Below are 18,938 nucleotides of genomic sequence, written 5' to 3' on the forward strand. Positions count from 1 at the left end.
CTACATAAAGTAATAAAAGGCAATTTTGGTAATTACCAATGAAGCCTATGATTACAACAAAATTCTAAGCCCTCCATTTTTAAATTTAAGATGAAATACCATTTTACACTTATTCCATCTTTTCTTTATTTTTCATCCACCTCAAACACAGCTGCAGATAAACATCTGAATGACTGGCATGTCTACAGTTCAAGTCCAACAGTTTCATACACAGAAAAAACACTTTGTGGCCACAAAATGAATGTCTCTAATCTTAATCAGGTCTTTTACAGATTTTCACTGTACTGGTACCAAGTCAGACTAGAAAAAAAGGAAGGATTCCTAGAACTCATAATGAATAGAAAAAAACCTCTCCATGTATAAGCACTACCAAATACGGTATCCTCTTACTGACACAGCACAGCGAGGTGACCATTCATGCCCAAGTAGCAGCAGACTGGGAGACACACACAAATGGTTGGGGGATGGGGAGGAGAGACTAGGAAAGATATTAGAAGACATCTGGTTATGTACCTACTATACACAGGTAGTAGAAATGTTCATGTGGACAAAATGGTCATTGGCAGAGGTGTGTAAACATACAAATACCTGAACATTTTAGGAGGAAAATGCAATGACTTCACAAACTAATGATTTTTCTTTTAAACAAAGAAATATATGAAATTTTAAAGTTTTATGACTGTCATTAGTGACTTAACACCTAGTGGCTAAATATCAAAATTATCTGAAGATTTTAAACATCGATCTATTATTATATGCTACAACCTTACTTTGAAGCAAAATTATACCTAAATTTCTCCAGAAATTTAGAAATCCTAAAAGAAAGCAGAGGGAAAAAAATCTTTAACTCAAATGTATGATATTATCCATTTTGATATTTTATACTATTCAAAATAGAAAAGTCCCTTATACTGGACCTATGTTAACTGAAGTTTTTTTTTTAATTTTTTTAGTGTTTATTATTTATTTTTGAGAGAGACAGAGAAAGACAGAGTACGAGCAGGGGGAGGGGCAGAGAGAGGGAGACACAGAATCCAAAGCAGGTTCTAGGCTCTGAGCTGTCAGCACAGAGCCCAACACGGGGCTCAAACTCACAAACCGTGAGATCATGACCCAAGCCGAAGTTGGATGCTTAACCAACTGAGCCACCCAGATTTCCCCCGAAAGTTAATTTTATGTCATTAGGAAAACAGATTTGAATAGCATATACCATGAATCAAAATAATTGCTATCCTAAGATACAAGAGATTATATGGAAAGATTTGAGACATTATGCAGATACCTTACTGGATTAAGGTTGAGTCTTGTCATCCAACATCTTAAATAGTAACTATTAATATTTAAATTACATAAAGGCTATTCAAAGATATTAAGTTTAGCAGAAACCCCAAGGGACCACCACTAATTATTTTTTTTAATTTACTTATTGTGAGAGAGCGAGCAAGCAAGGGAGGGGCCGACAGAGAGAATCCCAAGCCAACTCTGTACTGTCAGCACAGAGCCCCACACGGGGCTCAAACTTTCAAACTGTGAGATCATGACCTGAGCCAAAATCAAGAGTCTGACACTGAACTGACTGAGCCACCCATCCAGGCGCCCCCCCATCAGTAAATTTTTAAGAGATCTACATTGTCTTACCATAATTTAAAAATAAAACTCACATAATAAGTGGGCTGTGATCATATAGTAATTAGTACACTGTTGTGAAAATATAATAAATTGTATTTTTCTACCTTAGCATCAATTTACCTTTCCCAGTTATAAATGTGACTATGAGTTTCATCCATAAGCAAAATATCATCAACTTCATCTTCAATATGAAAAGGATGACTGGAAATTGGCTCATCCATTGGAAAAGAATATATGCTCATGTAAGGATGAGAAAGCGCTTCCTCTGCAGTCAACCGATCCATTGGGCTAAATGTCAGAATTTGTTCCAGGAAATCCAGTGCTGCAAAAGAAAGAGATAAAACACCTTAACTGTACTGGAGGTCTGCCAACCAATGTAGGGGAAAAAAAGGGATTATACAACTAAAAGGTAAATTAATTTATCAGTGAAATAAAACTGATTTACAGACTAAAAGGATACCTATTCAATAATCTTAATAAATATTTGAAATGTACCCCAATCTCCTATTATGCTCAGTTACAAAAAATATATATATATATTAAGTTGAATCATCTGAAACTTCTATTTTTGTCAGTCAAAAATGGGCAAATGACAGCAATTTCATATGGTTCAACCTAGTACTATAGGTCGTAATCTCAGCTCTGCAACTCACAAGCTTAACTGAATTATTCCCTAGCTGTCAAGAGCTAGACAGATTACTTAAACTTGAACTTCAGTTTCTTCATGTATAAAATGGGTATATTGACAGATATCTTATAAGGTATAAAAATTAAATGTAAAGCATAGTGTCTAGTGCTTAATAAAAAACACTTTCCCCTTTCCTTCCCTTATCTCACTGACTAGCTGCTGTACTAATTTGTTGATCTCTGTCTCAACCTAAGCTGCTAACTCAACCTGAACCACACTGTCACCAGCCTGAAGGTTGCCCTTACACCACCACACACTTGTATGCCTTATGATTTATACCAATCTTCAACTTTGAGTGATTTCCCCCATCTACTTTCTCTGCTCCCTAGCCGTACAGGCCTGATGAAAGCTACATGCAAAATCACACCCATGGCTCACTACAAATTCATACTGTGGAATTGCAATTTGGCCTTTGCTATTATTGCTCAGCAATGTTCCACACCATCTCTTTACACTATCATTCTCAACAGATAAACCCGCTTCACATTTACCTCAATCCCTAGTTCACTATGGCCTGTCACACACCCCTGTATCTTTACCTCTGTCTCTAAGGAAAAGATAATTCTTCCATTTTCAATTCCCGATTTCTCATTAATGTAAACAATAGCTGATTTTTTACAGCCTTTTATATTTTACAAAGTGTTTTCATGTACATTACCTCATTCAATACTCAATCACTCCAATAAAGACTATAGAAACTAAGACTCACTGCTATTCAGGCCCTGCTGTGGCCCAGGGCTGAGGCCTCTTCCTCTCCTCCCCCTTATCCCCCTCTTATCATATTACCCTAATCTAGGAAGTCATTTCACAATACATCAAGCTGTTCTTGGTTGTCTTGCAAAAGAGTCCATCTTAATTAGCCCAGGGACCATGTGTCACAAGGCAAGAGACACTCTAAGGCACAGGTATGAAGGGCTGACCCAGCACAATCAGAGAGAAGGGAGATACATATCCCAATACACAAGAGGAATATACTCAAATTGCTAGCATTTGGGAACTGTAGGCAGCAGGTGGAAAGAGGAAGAGATAACAAAGAAACTAGCTAGGCTGAGCTCCCAAGTGCATGCAATATACACATACATAGACTATTTCCATAATTACAGAAAGTTCTATTGGACAGCACTGCTCTAAAGGAAATAAATCTATTTGCTATGATGGTGTTGAAGTGTGCTAAGACATAAAAAAAATTTTGATGTGAGAAAGCAAAAGGGAGGATGAGAGAGAAGTATAGGGGGAAATGAAAAAAGATTATTTCATTGAAAGATGAAGACCACTAGGGTTCTGGGGTGCCTGGGTGGCTCAGTCGGTTAAGCGTCCGACTTCGGCTCAGGTCATGATCTTGCAGTCCGTGAGTTAGAGCCCCGCGTCGGGCTCTGTGCTGATAGCTCAGAGCCTGGAGCATGTTTCGGATTCTGTGTCTCCCTCTCTCTCTCTGACCCTTCCCCATTCATGCTCTGTCTCTCTCTGTCTCAAAAATAAATAAACATTAAAAAAAAATTAAAAAAAAAAAAAGACCACTAGGTTCTTAATTGTCTTCATTATTACATGTTAATTCATATGTACTTAATTTTGTTTGGCTTTTTCCTCTGAAGATCACGAACAGAGTGGGAGAAAAGAACATGTATTTCTTATGAAGTCCCCATTGCCTCAGAATGTGCTCTGTTCCAAAAATAAAACTCCAATGTTAAACTTGATTAAGAAGAAACTGGTGTAGAGCACATCTACACAACATATCTTTAGTCTCAGGAAATTTAAAAACTCTGCACTGCACTTGTATATAAGCATAGTTCCACTACTTGTGAATACCAAGGATCTTTGGCTGATGGTTAATTAACCCATTATGAAAGACATACATTCAATGCATTATGAATAAATCCCAGCCATCAGGCAAATATTCAAGTTGATTCACAACCAACTAAGACATGGTCCTGACCCTAATGAGGGTAGGGGAAATAGAAGATTCAAGTTTGGCTAGCCTGCAAATGCTTCAACAGCAATGTCCTACATTATTTCTAGATTGCCTCTTTGGATAAGACACAGCAATAGCGACAACGGCTCAAAGCCAATCAAGGTTATTCCTGAGCAATGTCTCTCAACCTGGCTGAGTGGAGCCACACCTGTAGAGGGCTTTAAAAACAGACACCTGCTCTACTCCCCACCTTACCTCTGGATTCTGACCGAACAGTCTGCATTTTTAAGAAGCTCCCACTTGGGATACCTGGGTGGCTCAGTCGAGCATCGGACTCTTGATTTCAACTCAGGTCATGCTCCCTGGGTCGTAGCATCAAGCTGAGTACAGAGTCTGCTTCAGATTCTCTCCCTCTCTCCTGCTGCCCCTGTCCCCATCTTGTGTTCTCATTCTCGTTCACTCTCTCTCTCAAAAAAAAATTCTCCCACAGAGGATTCTGAGGCACAGTCCAATGCTACGTGACTACTGTTCAGTTACGAAAAAGGGTGTCATGACATGGCTACAAGGTCAGGACAAGACAGCACACTGGAATCTGAATGTGAAGATAAGACTTGAAGACTGGTTAGGAATGTAGAACTATTGAAAAGGAAGCCTACAAAACCTGCTGAAATTAAATACAGCTGCTTCCTCATTACTTAGGCATTTACTATATAGGTTCTAAGCACAAGTGAAGAAAACAAAATGTCATTATGATATCCCCATCCAGTGCCTATTTCTCAAAACACTTGCTACTTTAAAACACTTTGATACACACTAACCCAAACCACATATAGTGATCAGAGTGGGTAACATGAATAATGGATATGTAATTAAGAGAAACAACTATATATCCCTAACTTGATTCATGAGAGAACTATACAATACTGACATCGATGTATCTTAATATGATAATTCTTAAAAATATAAGACACAATCAACTTTTAAGAAAGATTTTCCTTATGTCCAATGCTCATCCTTAAAAAAATGTTATCCTGGGGCACCTGGCTGGCTCAGTCAATACAGCATGCAACTCTTGATCTGGGGGTTGAGTTCGAGCCCCACATTGGGTGCAGAGATTATTTAAAAATAAAATTTAAAAAAAATTATCTTACTACAGGTAACCACTACAAGAGTTAAAGACTTTTGTATATTATTTATATCAACAAATCCTGAAGACATGTCACTCTTTTTTGAAACATAAAATTATTGTGTTAATGGTCAACAAAGTTTTGATTCTAAGTTCCTACCCCTTTCAAGCTTGCACAAATTCTCATATTTAGCACCTAATATTCCGAACACGAACCTGCAAACTCTAATGTAATGTGTTTGCTCATACGGAGTTTTGCTCTTTCCTCTACTTCCTTGCCCAGAAGCCTTTGCTTTCTTCCAACTCAATTCACTTTCATATGTAAATAACATGCATATTCATACCCAACTTATCATATAACCCTCACAGAACATTTTACCTTAATGAGGGACAGTGTTTCTAGATGCTCACCTATGCCAGAGAATCAGAGGTGCAAGCTAAAAAAGTAGATGGAGTTAGAACCAGGAGAGGGGTTCAGTTTATTCAATCTGAAAAACTATTCAGAGGAACAAAGAAAGATATCCCTCTCTAAGAGTCAGGGAAAGGGAAAGTAAGGGTTGAAATTTTAGATATATCTTAATGTCTAAAGACTTTTTGGGAATATAGAGATCCTGCTTGCATGCATGCATGTGCACACGTGTGCACGCACATGCACACACATACACACACACACCCCATTACATGATGGTTACTCTTGAGTAACAATACCTTCTCGACTAATTCCTGGAAGCAGCTGAGTTAAAGGTTTGTGTGGCTCAGTCATGTCATTTCTAATGTAAACTGGAATTACGCTGAGAAGCTCCTGACGATCTTCCTCATGTACTACAGGAATAGATTCTAAAATCAGCTGCATCTGTTCAAGTTCATGTGCACCTGAAATTAAACATCAAATACAATATAAACATATTCCTCAATGCTTACTTATTTGCAAAAGACATTCTAAAGTTATAGGAAACTAACTTAAATACTGTAATGACCACTGGGAGGAAAACGGTTTTAACTGAATCCTTAATCAGCATGTTTCTTTACTTTGAATATCATCAATCTACTCAAAAAGCAGATCTATTCCGATTTCAGCTCACTGACATATTTACTTTTGGCTGCTTTGTTGCCATAAGAAACTGACCCTTTATGTTTAGCCTTAAATTAAGGCATCATAAAGTAGTGAAGAAGGCAATGAACTGGGATTCAAGACACATGGATTCTAGTCGTGGCTGTATTGCTAATTAACTGGCTATACCTCTGGGCATACTTAAGATGATAAAGGCTTCATTTCATCACCAGTAAAATGGATGGCTGGACCAGATCTGCACAACAAGAAGTTTTATAGTTATAGGTTACGCTCAGGTAGCCATTTCAGAACCAGTATTAAAGACATAAAAGCGGGAAGAGGTGCCTGGGTGGCTCAGTAGGTTGGGTGCCCAACTTTGGCTCAGGTCAGGTCATGATCTCACAGTATGTGAGTTCTACCCCGTGTCCAGATCTGTGCTAACGGCTCAGAACCTGGAGCCCGGAGCCTGGAGCCTGTTTCGGATTTTTTGCCTCCCTCTCTCTCTGCCCTTCCCCCACTCACACTCTGTCTCTCTCTCTCAAAAATAAATAAGCATTAAAAAACTAAATAAATAAAAGGGGAAACTTTAAGCTAAATGGTGACTAAAGAAAACCATTCAGTTTGCCTTTCCACGAATTTCTAGAATCCATTCAATCTCCCAAATTTTTCTTGGGGTTCCTAATATGAGCAAGGTACTTTAAAATACAGCTATGAGGGCACCTGGGTGGCTCAGTCGGTTAAGTGGCTGACTTGGGCTCAGGTCATGATATCACCGGTTTGTGAATTTGAGCCCCATGTTAGGCTCTTTGCTGCCAGCTCAGAGCCTGGAGCCTGCTTTGGATGCTGTGTCTCCCTTGCTTTCTTCCCCTCCCCAACTCACAATCTCTCTCAAAAATAAACATTAAAAAAAAAAAAGTTAAAAGAAATACACCTATGAAACAAAAAAGACCAAACCTCTGTCTTCACGGAGCTTACAATCTAGTGGAGAAAAACAGATAATAACTCTGTCAACATTTATGTCAAATGCCATGAAGAAAAATAGAGTAAGCAGGGAGGATAAATAGCAGTGTTAGGGGCAGGATTATTAAGTTATGCAGGATGACCAAGGAAGGCCTCCTTCCTTGGAAATGCTGAAAATTAAAGAAGTTGGAGAACACACCATGCATTCATGTGGAGGAAAGGAGTTACAGAAAGATGGGGAAAGGCCCAAAGGCCCATAGGAGACAGAGGGCTTGTCCAAGAAACAACAATTAGTTAAGTGTAGCTGAAACAGAATGGCTGCAGGGAATAGAAGATAAAGTCAGAATGGTACCAGAACACAAAGGGTATGCTTTATCCTGAATTTGATAGGGAGACATTACAGCATTTCAAGTAGAAAAATGGCATGTTCTGATTTATGTTTTCAGACAAATACTATGGCTACTATGTGGTAATTAGGCTACAGACAGCAAATATTAAAGCAGGAAAGACAGTTAAAAATCCTGCAATAGACCAGGAGAGACACAGTGGTTGACTGAACCACAGGGAGGTGGGAAGCTAATAGAGACAATAACAAGCAGTTAGATTCTGAATATATTTCAAAGGAAGAGTCCATAGACTCTGTACTGACCAAAGTGAAAGATGAAGCCAAGATGTTTGCCTTGGCAACTAAAAAGTGGATCTGGTTTACACAGATGAGGAAGACAGCAGAAAAAGAAAGGAGGGAGAAATACCAGTTCAGTTTTGGATAGGTTAAATTTGAGATGGTATTAGACATTTCAGTGGGTGTCTTTTATTGCTCTGTTCATTTGAGGCCTCTATCTAATAAACATCTCCCTCATGCTGCTTTTGTTGAATGGCTCACAAATTTACCAATAAAGGAGAAGAGAATTAAAACTGGATCTTTCAAATCATTTTACATATAATTCTCATTAACTGTTTAAAGTTTACATGGGTGTAAGATCAAAATATTGTTATTTAAAGGTGTTGTTTAATCCAATTATTTTTATTGCTATACTTGAACAATTCTGAATATGTTGAATGAATAATCAATATAGCATTAAGTTTTGACCCCATTTCAAATGACTTAGAGCATGATAATAACAATTATAAACAAGCTAGTTTTCCTGATAAAATATTCATTATTGTGGCAGCATTAAAATATGTCCACAAATTTGGGTGCCTGGCTGGCTCAATCATTAGACCATGCAACTTTTGATCTCAGGATCCTGAGTTCAAGCCCCTCATTACGTGTTGAATCCACTTTATTTTATACTGTTTTCACGTTTATTTTTGAGAGAGAAAGATACTGAATGTGAGTGGAGGAGCAGAGAGACGGGTAGATGCAGAATCTGAAGCACGATCCAGGCTCTGAGCTGTCAGCACAGAGCCCAATGCAGGGCTCGAACTCATTAACTCTGAGATCATGACCCGAGCCAAAGTCAAACACTTAACCGACTGAGCCATGCAGGTGCCCTGTAGAACCCACTTAAAAAAAAAAAAAAAATGTCCACAAATTTTTTGGTACTCTTCCCTTCAAAAGGTGGAATCCAACTTCCCTCCCTTTGAGTGTGAGGTATACTTAGATGACTTATTTCTAATGCATAAAATAAAGCTGAAATGACAGTGTGTCACTTTTGAGTCTAGGTCACAAAAAGACATGCTGCATTTAGGGTCAACTGGTTTTTGACAGGGCCAAAATAATTCAATCAGAAAGAATAATGTTTTCAGCAAATGGTGCTGGAATAACTGGATATCTACATCCAAAATAATAAAGTTAAATCCTACCTCACACCATATACAAAAATTAGCCCAGAATGGATCACAGACCTAAATTCAAAAACTAAAACTATAAAATTCTTAGGGCTCAGGCAATAATTTCATATATATGACACCAAAAGCAAAAGTGACAAAAGAAAAAAAATAGATAAAATAGACCTCATCAGAACTAAAATCTTTTGTTTCCAAAGACACCATCTAGAAAGTAAAAAGAGAACCTGTGGAATGGGAGAAAATATATTCAAATCATTTTTCTGATTAAATGATTTGTATCCAGAATATATAAAGAACTCTTATACCTCAAATATAAAATACAAACAACCCAATTTAAAAATACGCAATGGAGGGGCACCTGGGTGGCTCAGTCGGTTAAGTGTCCAACTTCAGCTCAGGTCATGATCTCATGGTTCATGCGTTTGAGCCCCACGTTGGGCTCTGTGCCGACAGCTCAGAGCTTGGAACCTACTTTGGATTCTGTGTCTCCCTCTCTCTCTGCCCCTTCCCCTGCTCATGCTCATGCTCTCTCTCTCTCCAAACATAAACATTAAATAATTAAAAAACAAAAATATGCAATGGATCTAGATAGTTCTCCAAAAATGACACATTGTCAATAAACACACACTCAACATTATTAGTCATTAGGTAAATGCAAATCAAAACCACAATAAGATACTACTTCATATTCAAAAAGAATATAAGACAGACTACATTTTAATTAATGTTGGTGAGAATGTGGAAAAATAGAACCCTCATACACTGCTGGTGGGAATGTAAAGTGTTACAACCACTTTGGAAAATGGTCTAGCATTTCTTCAAAAAGTTAAACATAGAGTTATCATATGACACAGTAATTCTACTCTTAAGTATATACAAATCCAACAGAATGGAAAACATAAAACTACACAAAAACTGTTCACTGATGCACATGGTAGCATCATTAACAATAACCAAGAAGGACAAATAACCCAAATTTCCATAAAGTGCTGAATGTATAACCAAAGTGTGGCACATACACAGAGTGGAATTATTTAGCCACAAGAAGAAGACATACTCATACATGTTATAACATGGATGAACCTCCAAAATATTACATTAAGTGAAAGAAGTCATTTACAAGGCCACTTGTTATATAACTTATTTACATGAAATACCCAGAACAGGCAAATCTACAGAGAAATAAAGTAGCTTAGTGTTTGCCAGGAGCTAGAAGAAGGGGGAAATGGAAAGTAACTGCTAATGGTTACAGGCTATCTTTTAGGGGGGACAAAAATGTTCCAAAATTAGATGGTAATACAATCCTGTGAATATGCTACAAAATACTGAACTGTATATCTTAAATGGGTGAAGTGTATGGCATGTGAATTACATACTGATAGGACTTTTTTTTTTTTTTTTTTAAGATACAGAAGCTTTCTCCTTGCTCTCTTTTGGATCACTCATTCTGGGGGAAGCCAGCTTCATGAAGCCAACATAATGAAGACATTCAAGCAATCCTATAGAGAAGACCATATGATGACAAACTGAGGCCTCCTACTAAGTCATGCGAGTAAGCTATCTACAAGTGGATCTTCCTGCCCCAGTCAAGCCTTCAGATGACTGCAGACCTAACCAACACCTTGACTAAACAAATCTGAGTTAGAACCACCCAGTGAAGTCACCTCCCAATTCCTGACACATACAAAGTATGAGATAATAAATGTTTGTTGTTTAAGCAACTACATTTTGAGACAGTTGGTCATACAGCAACAAATAATACAGTAATTATTTTACATGTTGGAAGGTACTTGAATATCAGGAATATAACCTCCAATTACAGTATTGTTTCTAGGAAAAGATTCAATCCACTCAAGCATTTAGTTTCCAGGAATAACTGGTATTTTCTCAGTTTTCTAAATTGAAATTCAATCACTATCAGACATCAGAAGAAATTTCAGATAAATTTAGGGGGAAAACTACAAATGATTGGTCAATGTTACGTAAGCTGAGTAGTGCAAATGTCAGCATTAAAAAAGAAAAGTAAGGGCATTTGGTCATACCATCCTTTCTTCAATAGTGTTCTCCTATGCACCCTTATCTTTCTTTTAGTAATCCTTCTTTTGTAAGCAGACCCTGCCCTTTCTTCTGCTCTTAGCATAATCTGGGAGTGGTGGGAGGGCCACTCTAAGTAAGATTGGTTAGACAGAAAAACAATAATGTCCAAAGAGAGAAAAGACCTAAATCACCATCATGTCACTTCTCTAACTAAAAAATCTTCAGTACCTTACTACTTCCTGGTTTTCCAAATGGAATTCTTCTGCCTACTTTCTAAGTATTCTGGCCCCATCTTAACTAGACATAGATATCTTCATTATTTGACACCTTGCTTCCATCCAACTTTTTGCACCAATTCTTACATGTACACAATTTCTGTCATCAAACTTTTCTCACTGATTCAGGTTCATACCCTCATTTACATTACCACTTTTTTCTTTCTCTTCCTCTCACCAAAATTCTTCACTATTTCTATGTAGTGAAAAATCTCATAGCATCAAACTCAGCAAAAAATTCCTTGTTTCTGAAAGTTCAAAGGAGTCAAGCAACAGGACACGGCAGTGCAGGCAATAGGGATGATAGTGGACAAAGAATTACTGGGTTTTCAACAATAGCTAAAAATTTTGACTACGAGTGACAAATACTGACAGCATTATACAACTCAGGTATCATTTACCACAGATTACCAACAAGTATTATAAATCTAAAAATACAACATTATGTTTGGGGTGCCTGGGTGGCTCAGTTGGTTAAGCATCTGACTCTTGATTTTGGCTCAGGTTTCTCATGGTTCATGGGATGGAGTCCCACATGGGTCTCTGCACTGACAGGGTGGAGCCTGCTTGGGATTCTCTCCCAGCCCCACCTCCCGTCCCTCCCTTGCTCACACTATCTCTTTCGAAAAAACAGACATTTTACAAAAAAACACACAACATTATGTTTAAGATAAATACAAAAGAACACTAAAATTCTGACTATATTTGCTGTGTGAACAATTCAGTGAATACATGAATAAGTTTTTTAAATTTTTTAAATATTAAAAACACCATTTTCTCTCTTAATATTCCAGACTACAATTGTTTTAAATCTTATGTAATTCTTGCTTCATAGATACATGTAAAATTATTTCTCTTTTGGATAATTTTCCATATATTTTAAAATCTCTAACCTGCAAAGAGGGTTTTACCAGTCAGCATTTCAGCAAAGATGCAGCCTGCAGCCCACATATCAATGGCTTTAGTATAATTATTAGGAGAAAGTAAAAGACGTGGAGACCTGTACCATTTAGTAACCAATCCTTCAGAAAGATGACCCTGAAAAAGAAACAAAAACATAGTTCAGTTTTTTTCTTTAGCTGAAGAACAGTACAAAACTTGAATCCCTGATCTTAAAAACGAAACAAAACAAAAAACAATAAAAACGAATTGTGAGATCCTAACAAAATACAGTTGGTTTCTGTATTTTTAAGGCGCTTATACTTTTCTGGCTAAATAGGAGCTTAAACTCCCCCTGGGATATATAATCTATAAGATGATGTTCACATGAAGTCTGCTGACCAAAATATACTGTAAGAATTTAGTGCTGATTCTAGGTCACACTTTCAAAACATGTTTCAAAAGAGGAGCTATTTTTCACTTCAGGTCTTAATTAAGGAGCAGGCATGTTTCAAATCAATGAGGGAAAGGTAGAGAAGAACACCAAAGGTGCTACTTCTAAACTAATGCCAAGCTCCTTACTGACAACCCAGGGGACTGGCTCTACTACATATCCCACTCTTAATCAATTTTGCTACTTTACATTTATAAAGCATTTAACAAAAACAGTTATACATATATTGTGTTACTTCATCCTCAAAACAACCTTGAAAAATTATGAAGGTAGATGTTAACTAGGGGTTCTTTATAACCAAAGCAGCTCCACTTTAATGTTTTAAAGATCAGGATCCCACAGATAATTTCATTTGAAAACTAAAAGACCAAAGTTCAACTCAGAAAATACTAACTTCTTCTATGAAGGCGAAAGGTTACCTAAAGTACAGTTACTATGAATCCCTTTAGCTATTCTTACTTCCCATTTTATCTTCATGCAAATTTAGATAGCAAACTAAATTAAGTGTGCCTAAATAAGGCATAACAGAATACTAGAGACTCAAAGGGACACAAGACATATAAGTTCAAATAGCATCCCCTCTTAACTTCAGATAGAACCACAATTCTGCCCTACACACTTAAGAATATATCCCACTTTTAAATAAGGGAGAGTTTCAGTTATAATAAATAACCATACACTTTAAGAATTTTTATGTAATTAGGATCCCACTCCACCTTCCTTTTAAACACAGATTCTGACTGAAAGATCTGTATCAGAAAAAAAAAGGTACCATGTAAAGTTTAACAGTTAAGGAAAAACATCTGTCATAATATAAAAGAAAATACAAGACCTATTCCTGATGATACACATCAGTTTAAAGATCTGTCTCAGCTGGCTTTGCACCTACCTTATGGGAATAATGGGGATCCATGATCCGTGCAAGACCAAAGTCACCTATCTTCAGCACCAAGTCTTCAGTATTAATGAAAAGATTAGCTGGTTTGAGATCTCTGTGCAGTACGTTTGCAGAGTGAATATATTTGAGCCCACGTAGCAGCTGATACATGAAAAGTCTGGCATGCTCTTCCAGTAAAGGGCCCTGCTCCAGCACATTAGCCAAGTCTGTCTCCATGTACTCCTGAACAATGTAAACACTGTTCAGTTCGGTAAGAGAGCCCACATCGTCTGTTAACTGGCTTCCACTAGGACCAAGAATTTCAAACACTTTCACAATGTTATCATGGTCAAGTCTTCTAATAATTTTGATTTCACGTAGAGCATGTTTGACACTTTGGGGATCAGTAAGGACAATTTTCTTGATGGCTACTCTTTTGTCACAGTCATTGTCTACAGCAGAAAAAACCAAGCCATTGCCTCCACAACCCAATGGTTTTAAGTCCATATACCTAGAGCCCAGATCAAAACCATGAATGTTCATGAGACTTTCAAATTTCTCTGCCATTTTGAAACCTCTACTATTGCCTTTTCCTTTCGAATTGTTGAACTTGTGTAAACAAGGAAAGAAAACTGACATCAAAAGGAAAGATCTTTCAAAAAAGGAAAAGAAAAATAATTTTGCTTCCACAGCAAGATGATTTCTTGATGTTCATTGCATATGCCAACCAGGCCCGTTGAGTTCCCCTTAGATTTAAAGCTCAAAAAGCTCTACTCATATTGAGAATTAAAAAGATTGCAGTACTCATAGTTCAAGAAAGGGGCAGCAATTCTGCAGACATTTACAGAAAACACTCAAGAAACTCAAACGGAATGAAATGACATACTATGCACTCAGATTTACTGTGCTAAACGATTTAACATTTAACAAAAATGTGAATAAATATGCACACAACAGGCTTCTATGAACATTCTCCTCACAGTGCAGATACATTCAGTGTTGGACTGGTCCTGAGCAGCATCATTCTAAGGTGCTGGTAAGCACTATTTCCGTTTTGCCTCTTTTCTTCCTTTGTTGCTGTGTATTTCAACAGGAAGCCCTGGTGGCTGTTGGTTAACAGAAGATGTCTTTTGTTAGTGATCAGGTGGCTCCAGCTCACCACAATCACAATCAAAGCTACCGTCCATCTTACTCTGATACAACCTAGAGGATGAGAAAAAAGAAGGAAAGAGTCACCATTGCAGGAAATGCTCTTCTTACACCTTTGTTAAATGACACGAACTGAGCATTTAGCTATAAACAACTACTGGTACATTGAACTTATTTATTTATAGTCACCAAATGGAAAGATGACCCTCAATCAAAAATAGCTATCCATGTTGTAAGCAATTCACATGTACTAGCTCTGACTCTAGATCCCACCATACTAGATACTTTATAGTATTTACAGTCATTAGGTTGTATCATTTCTTAAATGCCAATGAATGAAGGAAGGTTCATAATTGTTTTACAGAGCTCTTTAGAACTTTTTGAGGACAACATTAGTAACATTTCCCTAAAACAAACAAAAAAACATAATGAGCCTGCAATGTGTTAGTCTTTGTTAAAAAACATGTTTACTTATTAACTATGCCAATGGATATAGAATAAACAAAAATCTAATAGTACAAATAAGAAATCTGCAGAGCATGCTCTTCAGTTTACAAAAGAGTGAACCTGAACAGTGAATAAACCAATAAAGGTGTTTAACTCTACCGGTAATTAGAAAAATCAAATTATTCGAGAAGAAAACATTTCAGATTAGAAAAACATTTTTAAGAGTTTGCTAATATCAAATCTGAGGAGGAATGTGGAAAAACAAGGACTTTCATACAATATTCGTGAGTTTAAATGAGTAAAAGAATGAGAAAGAGCACTCTGGAATAAATAAATATGTACATGAATAAGTAGCATACCTATGATTTGGTAATTTTTCTTCAAAAAACATTCCCTAGAGAAATACTTGCAAATGAAAAAATGCCCACTTTTTTTTGTAGTGGCAAAATATTAAAAACAGCCTAAACTTTCAACAATTGGAGAATAAATGAACTATATTCATATAGGGAACCACTATATACTATATAATAGTAAAAATGAATAGATGGTTGAAATCGCCATACACTCAATTTAAAAAAGCAAACTCAAGATAGAAACGGACATGCTGAAACCAGTTATTTCAGGTTCATAAACAGGCACAATGTTACTTTATATATCTATGTCTATATAGATATAAATACAGATATATGGCAAATGTATTAAAAACATGATTGGTAAGTAACAAATTCATGATAATCATTACTTTGAGCAATGAGAGAAGGGATTACCATCAGGATGGGGTTACACAGTATGCTACAACTACATCTTTAATTCTTTTTTAAAAATATGTATGGAGGCATGACAAATTATTAAGAATTTAATAGAACTGGGAGGTATGTATGTGAAGAGCTCATATAGTGGGGGAAGACTGGCTGACAAATAAGTAAAACACAGATGTCAGATGGCAATAACTGATGTAAAGAAAATAAAAGAGAAAGGGCACAAGGAGAGTGGTTAGGGAATGTCTCTAGTGAGGTGATATTGACAGCAAAGCCCCAAAGCAGGTGGGCCTCAGGGGTGCTGTGTGGGAGTAACTGTTGTGGACAGAAGGGCTAGCACAACAAAGCCCCTGAGGGTGAGTATGTGTCTCCTGTCTGAGACACAACTAGGTGGCCAATGTAGCAGCTCATTTAACGCATGTAATACAGGCTAACTCTTATATGGAAAGGCTTGTTGTTGCTGCTTTTTGATCTAATAGCTGGCAAAGGTGTACGTACAGTGTTATTTTCTGAATGGGTCTGAAGAAATTGGAAGTGGGACAAGTGCAATATTCATTTATTCAAAGGGCTAATCATTTAAAGGCAATGACAAACATGAAATAAAGCAGTCCATTCTGAACTTGAATTATGTGACAACTTTCAATCACCTTCAGCTGTGGCTTAAGAGAACTGCTAGCACTCTCAAACACATGAGCTGTTTCACAGTAGTGAAGCTTTTGTACAATAGGGAATCTGCCTTTATTTCCTGCCTTCTTCATATTGCCACATACCTCACATGTGGAAATACAAGATTCTGAAAAATATAAGGTACAGCTACTTGCCACAATCTGAGCAAACCACTTTCAAGAAATCCACAAACATTATAACTGTGTGAAAGAGAAACTGATGATACTGATAACTCAGAGTCTAGATAAAGAATCCTTATGGCAACAATTTCACAAAAATTGATATTTACTATCACTGAGTTCTTTTAGTAAATATGAGCACTTCGTGTATCTGATTAATGTTGTCAACAACATTAATAGCCTAACAGCTTTGTTTTACTCTAACAGAGATAGTTTCTTCTCTTTGCAAGCTTTTGTCTGCTTCTCAGAAATCAAGGAAAAAAAACAAACAAGCAGACTCCGAAAGATTCTGTACCTTACCAGTTTGTGCAAAACATTTTAAAGTTAAAGTCTGCAAACAAACTTTTGAATTAAAGAATGTTTCAATTTTTAAAAGGCTTTAATTAATACTATCTCCCCTTCCCCTCAATTTTTTCTAGTTGTATACATCTTGGTACTTCCAATTCTCTACCAAATATCCTTTAAAAAACAGTACTTTTTTAATTTATTTTTTAGAAAAAGGGAGAAAGAGAGCACATGCGAGTGACAAAGACAGAATCTTAAGCAGGCTGCTCAGCCCACAGCCTGACACACGGCTCAATCCTACGACCCTGGGATCATGACCTGAGCCAAAATCAAGGGTTGGACCTTCAACCGACGGAGCCACCCAGGCACCCCTAAAAAAACAGTATTTTTTTAAGGCGCCAATATTTCTGAAATTTTACATTTCCAGTTTCCACCCGAAACAGAATGTTTGTTTCATACTTATCTTCTTGCCCTTGTGTAGACAATTCCTTAAAGCTCAGTCAACTTTTAAGTTTTCTATAAATGTACATTTTAAACTCAGTTCTACAGACTTGACATACAGAAAAATCTCTAAGCACTCTCTTAAGCTTCTAGTTCACTAGTAGAGCAATCACAGTCAAGCGCAAATAAGTTAGCTTTGCTAAAAGTGACACCGCTATTATTGGACAGAATAGCACTATAACAGGAACTGCAGCCAGATGACTGGAGAGTCATGAGAACGCCAAGATCTCCACTCAAGGCCTCCACCCACACCTGCTCCCTTTAAATCGTAGTGAGACCCAGAAGCATCACAGACCAAAAACTACAAGGATGACAATGCCTTTTCAGATATCTGTGACTGGTCAGCACTTACAGGGGTAGACAGTGGGTAAAAAATCATATCGGGGAAGGCAAGGACTTGTAACCAACCTGAGAATCACAGAGTCCTCATTATAGATTCAGATGATGACTATGCTGAAAGACTTGAACAGACTTTACAGAAATATGAGACCATTCTAGTGAAAGAAAGGAATGTTAATCACCAAAACTATAATTCTACAGTGAGGATTACACTAATAAAAAAAATGGGGGGGGGAGGGGAGTAAAGCTATTCTTGCCCAGTGATCTACCTCACTGCTCTGTACTAGTCTTTAAAATCCTTCAATATCCATTGGACCAAAAGCTATTGGAGCAGGTTTTCATCCAGGAGCTTGGAAAGTAAGCCCACCTTAATCAGTAAGTTGGAGATAACGCTATACTTCTGCAAGATAAAGTGGATCCACTAAATGTTTCCAATTCATTCATGCTCCTTTCAGCAAGTATTTACTAATTATATGCTATGTACCTGTAAATATACTAGGTACTGGGGGTAAAATAGTAAGTAAAAACAGACTTGTGCCTTGACCTCATGGGGTTTACAGTATGATTGGAAACAAACAATAAACTAATAAAAGGAAAAAAGAGGAAGGCAAAAGGGGACAAGTGGTACCAAGGAATGGTACAGGATGCTGAGAACCTGCACACTGGGGGATCTGACCTAATTAAAGAGATCTGGATATATGCCTCTGGAAGCCACAAAAAGGCAGAGGCCTCCCATGCTCACTCTTAGTGACCATGAATACAGTTTCCTCCTTATCACCCTGATACAAATCCTGATGTCTCCAACTACCTCCATCTTATAGGTCAATCATGGAGTTCTTTGGCCTGAAGAAAAGCATGCAGTTACAACTTAACTGGACCAGCAGATTACTGCTCAGAGCACCCTCCATCCATATCAACAATCTCTAGAAATGTCCTAT

General features: G+C 37.2%; 2 protein-coding genes across 4 annotated transcripts in view; one reads left to right on the forward strand and one right to left on the reverse strand.

Moving 5' to 3' along the window:
- BCL2L10 (BCL2 like 10) overlaps positions 1 to 10,875 on the forward strand; it is an 82,820-nt gene extending 71,945 nt beyond the window's left edge. For both annotated transcript variants that reach the window (XM_047075099.1, XM_047075101.1), the window contains one exon: positions 10,561 to 10,875. In XM_047075099.1, coding sequence (XP_046931055.1) covers positions 10,561 to 10,684 — 124 coding nt within the window. In that variant the 3' untranslated portion in view covers positions 10,685 to 10,875. The remainder of the gene's footprint in view (positions 1 to 10,560) is intronic.
- The window catches only part of MAPK6 (mitogen-activated protein kinase 6), a 36,088-nt gene that overhangs the window by 2,400 nt on the left and 14,750 nt on the right, over positions 1 to 18,938 (reverse strand). For both annotated transcript variants that reach the window (XM_047075097.1, XM_047075098.1), the window contains exons 2-5: positions 13,689 to 14,879; positions 12,360 to 12,504; positions 6,061 to 6,225; positions 1,750 to 1,951 (exon numbers count right to left, since the gene is read on the reverse strand). In XM_047075097.1, the coding sequence (XP_046931053.1) occupies positions 1,750 to 1,951; positions 6,061 to 6,225; positions 12,360 to 12,504; positions 13,689 to 14,315 (1,139 nt within the window). In that variant the 5' untranslated portion in view covers positions 14,316 to 14,879. The remainder of the gene's footprint in view (positions 1 to 1,749; positions 1,952 to 6,060; positions 6,226 to 12,359; positions 12,505 to 13,688; positions 14,880 to 18,938) is intronic.

The sequence above is a fragment of the Lynx rufus genome, unplaced genomic scaffold, assembly GCF_022079265.1.
Source record: "Lynx rufus isolate CCGP_SWC_20201006 ecotype Redwood Valley unplaced genomic scaffold, mLynRuf1.p SCAF_13, whole genome shotgun sequence".
In the NCBI taxonomy this organism is placed as follows: Eukaryota; Metazoa; Chordata; class Mammalia; order Carnivora; family Felidae; genus Lynx; species Lynx rufus.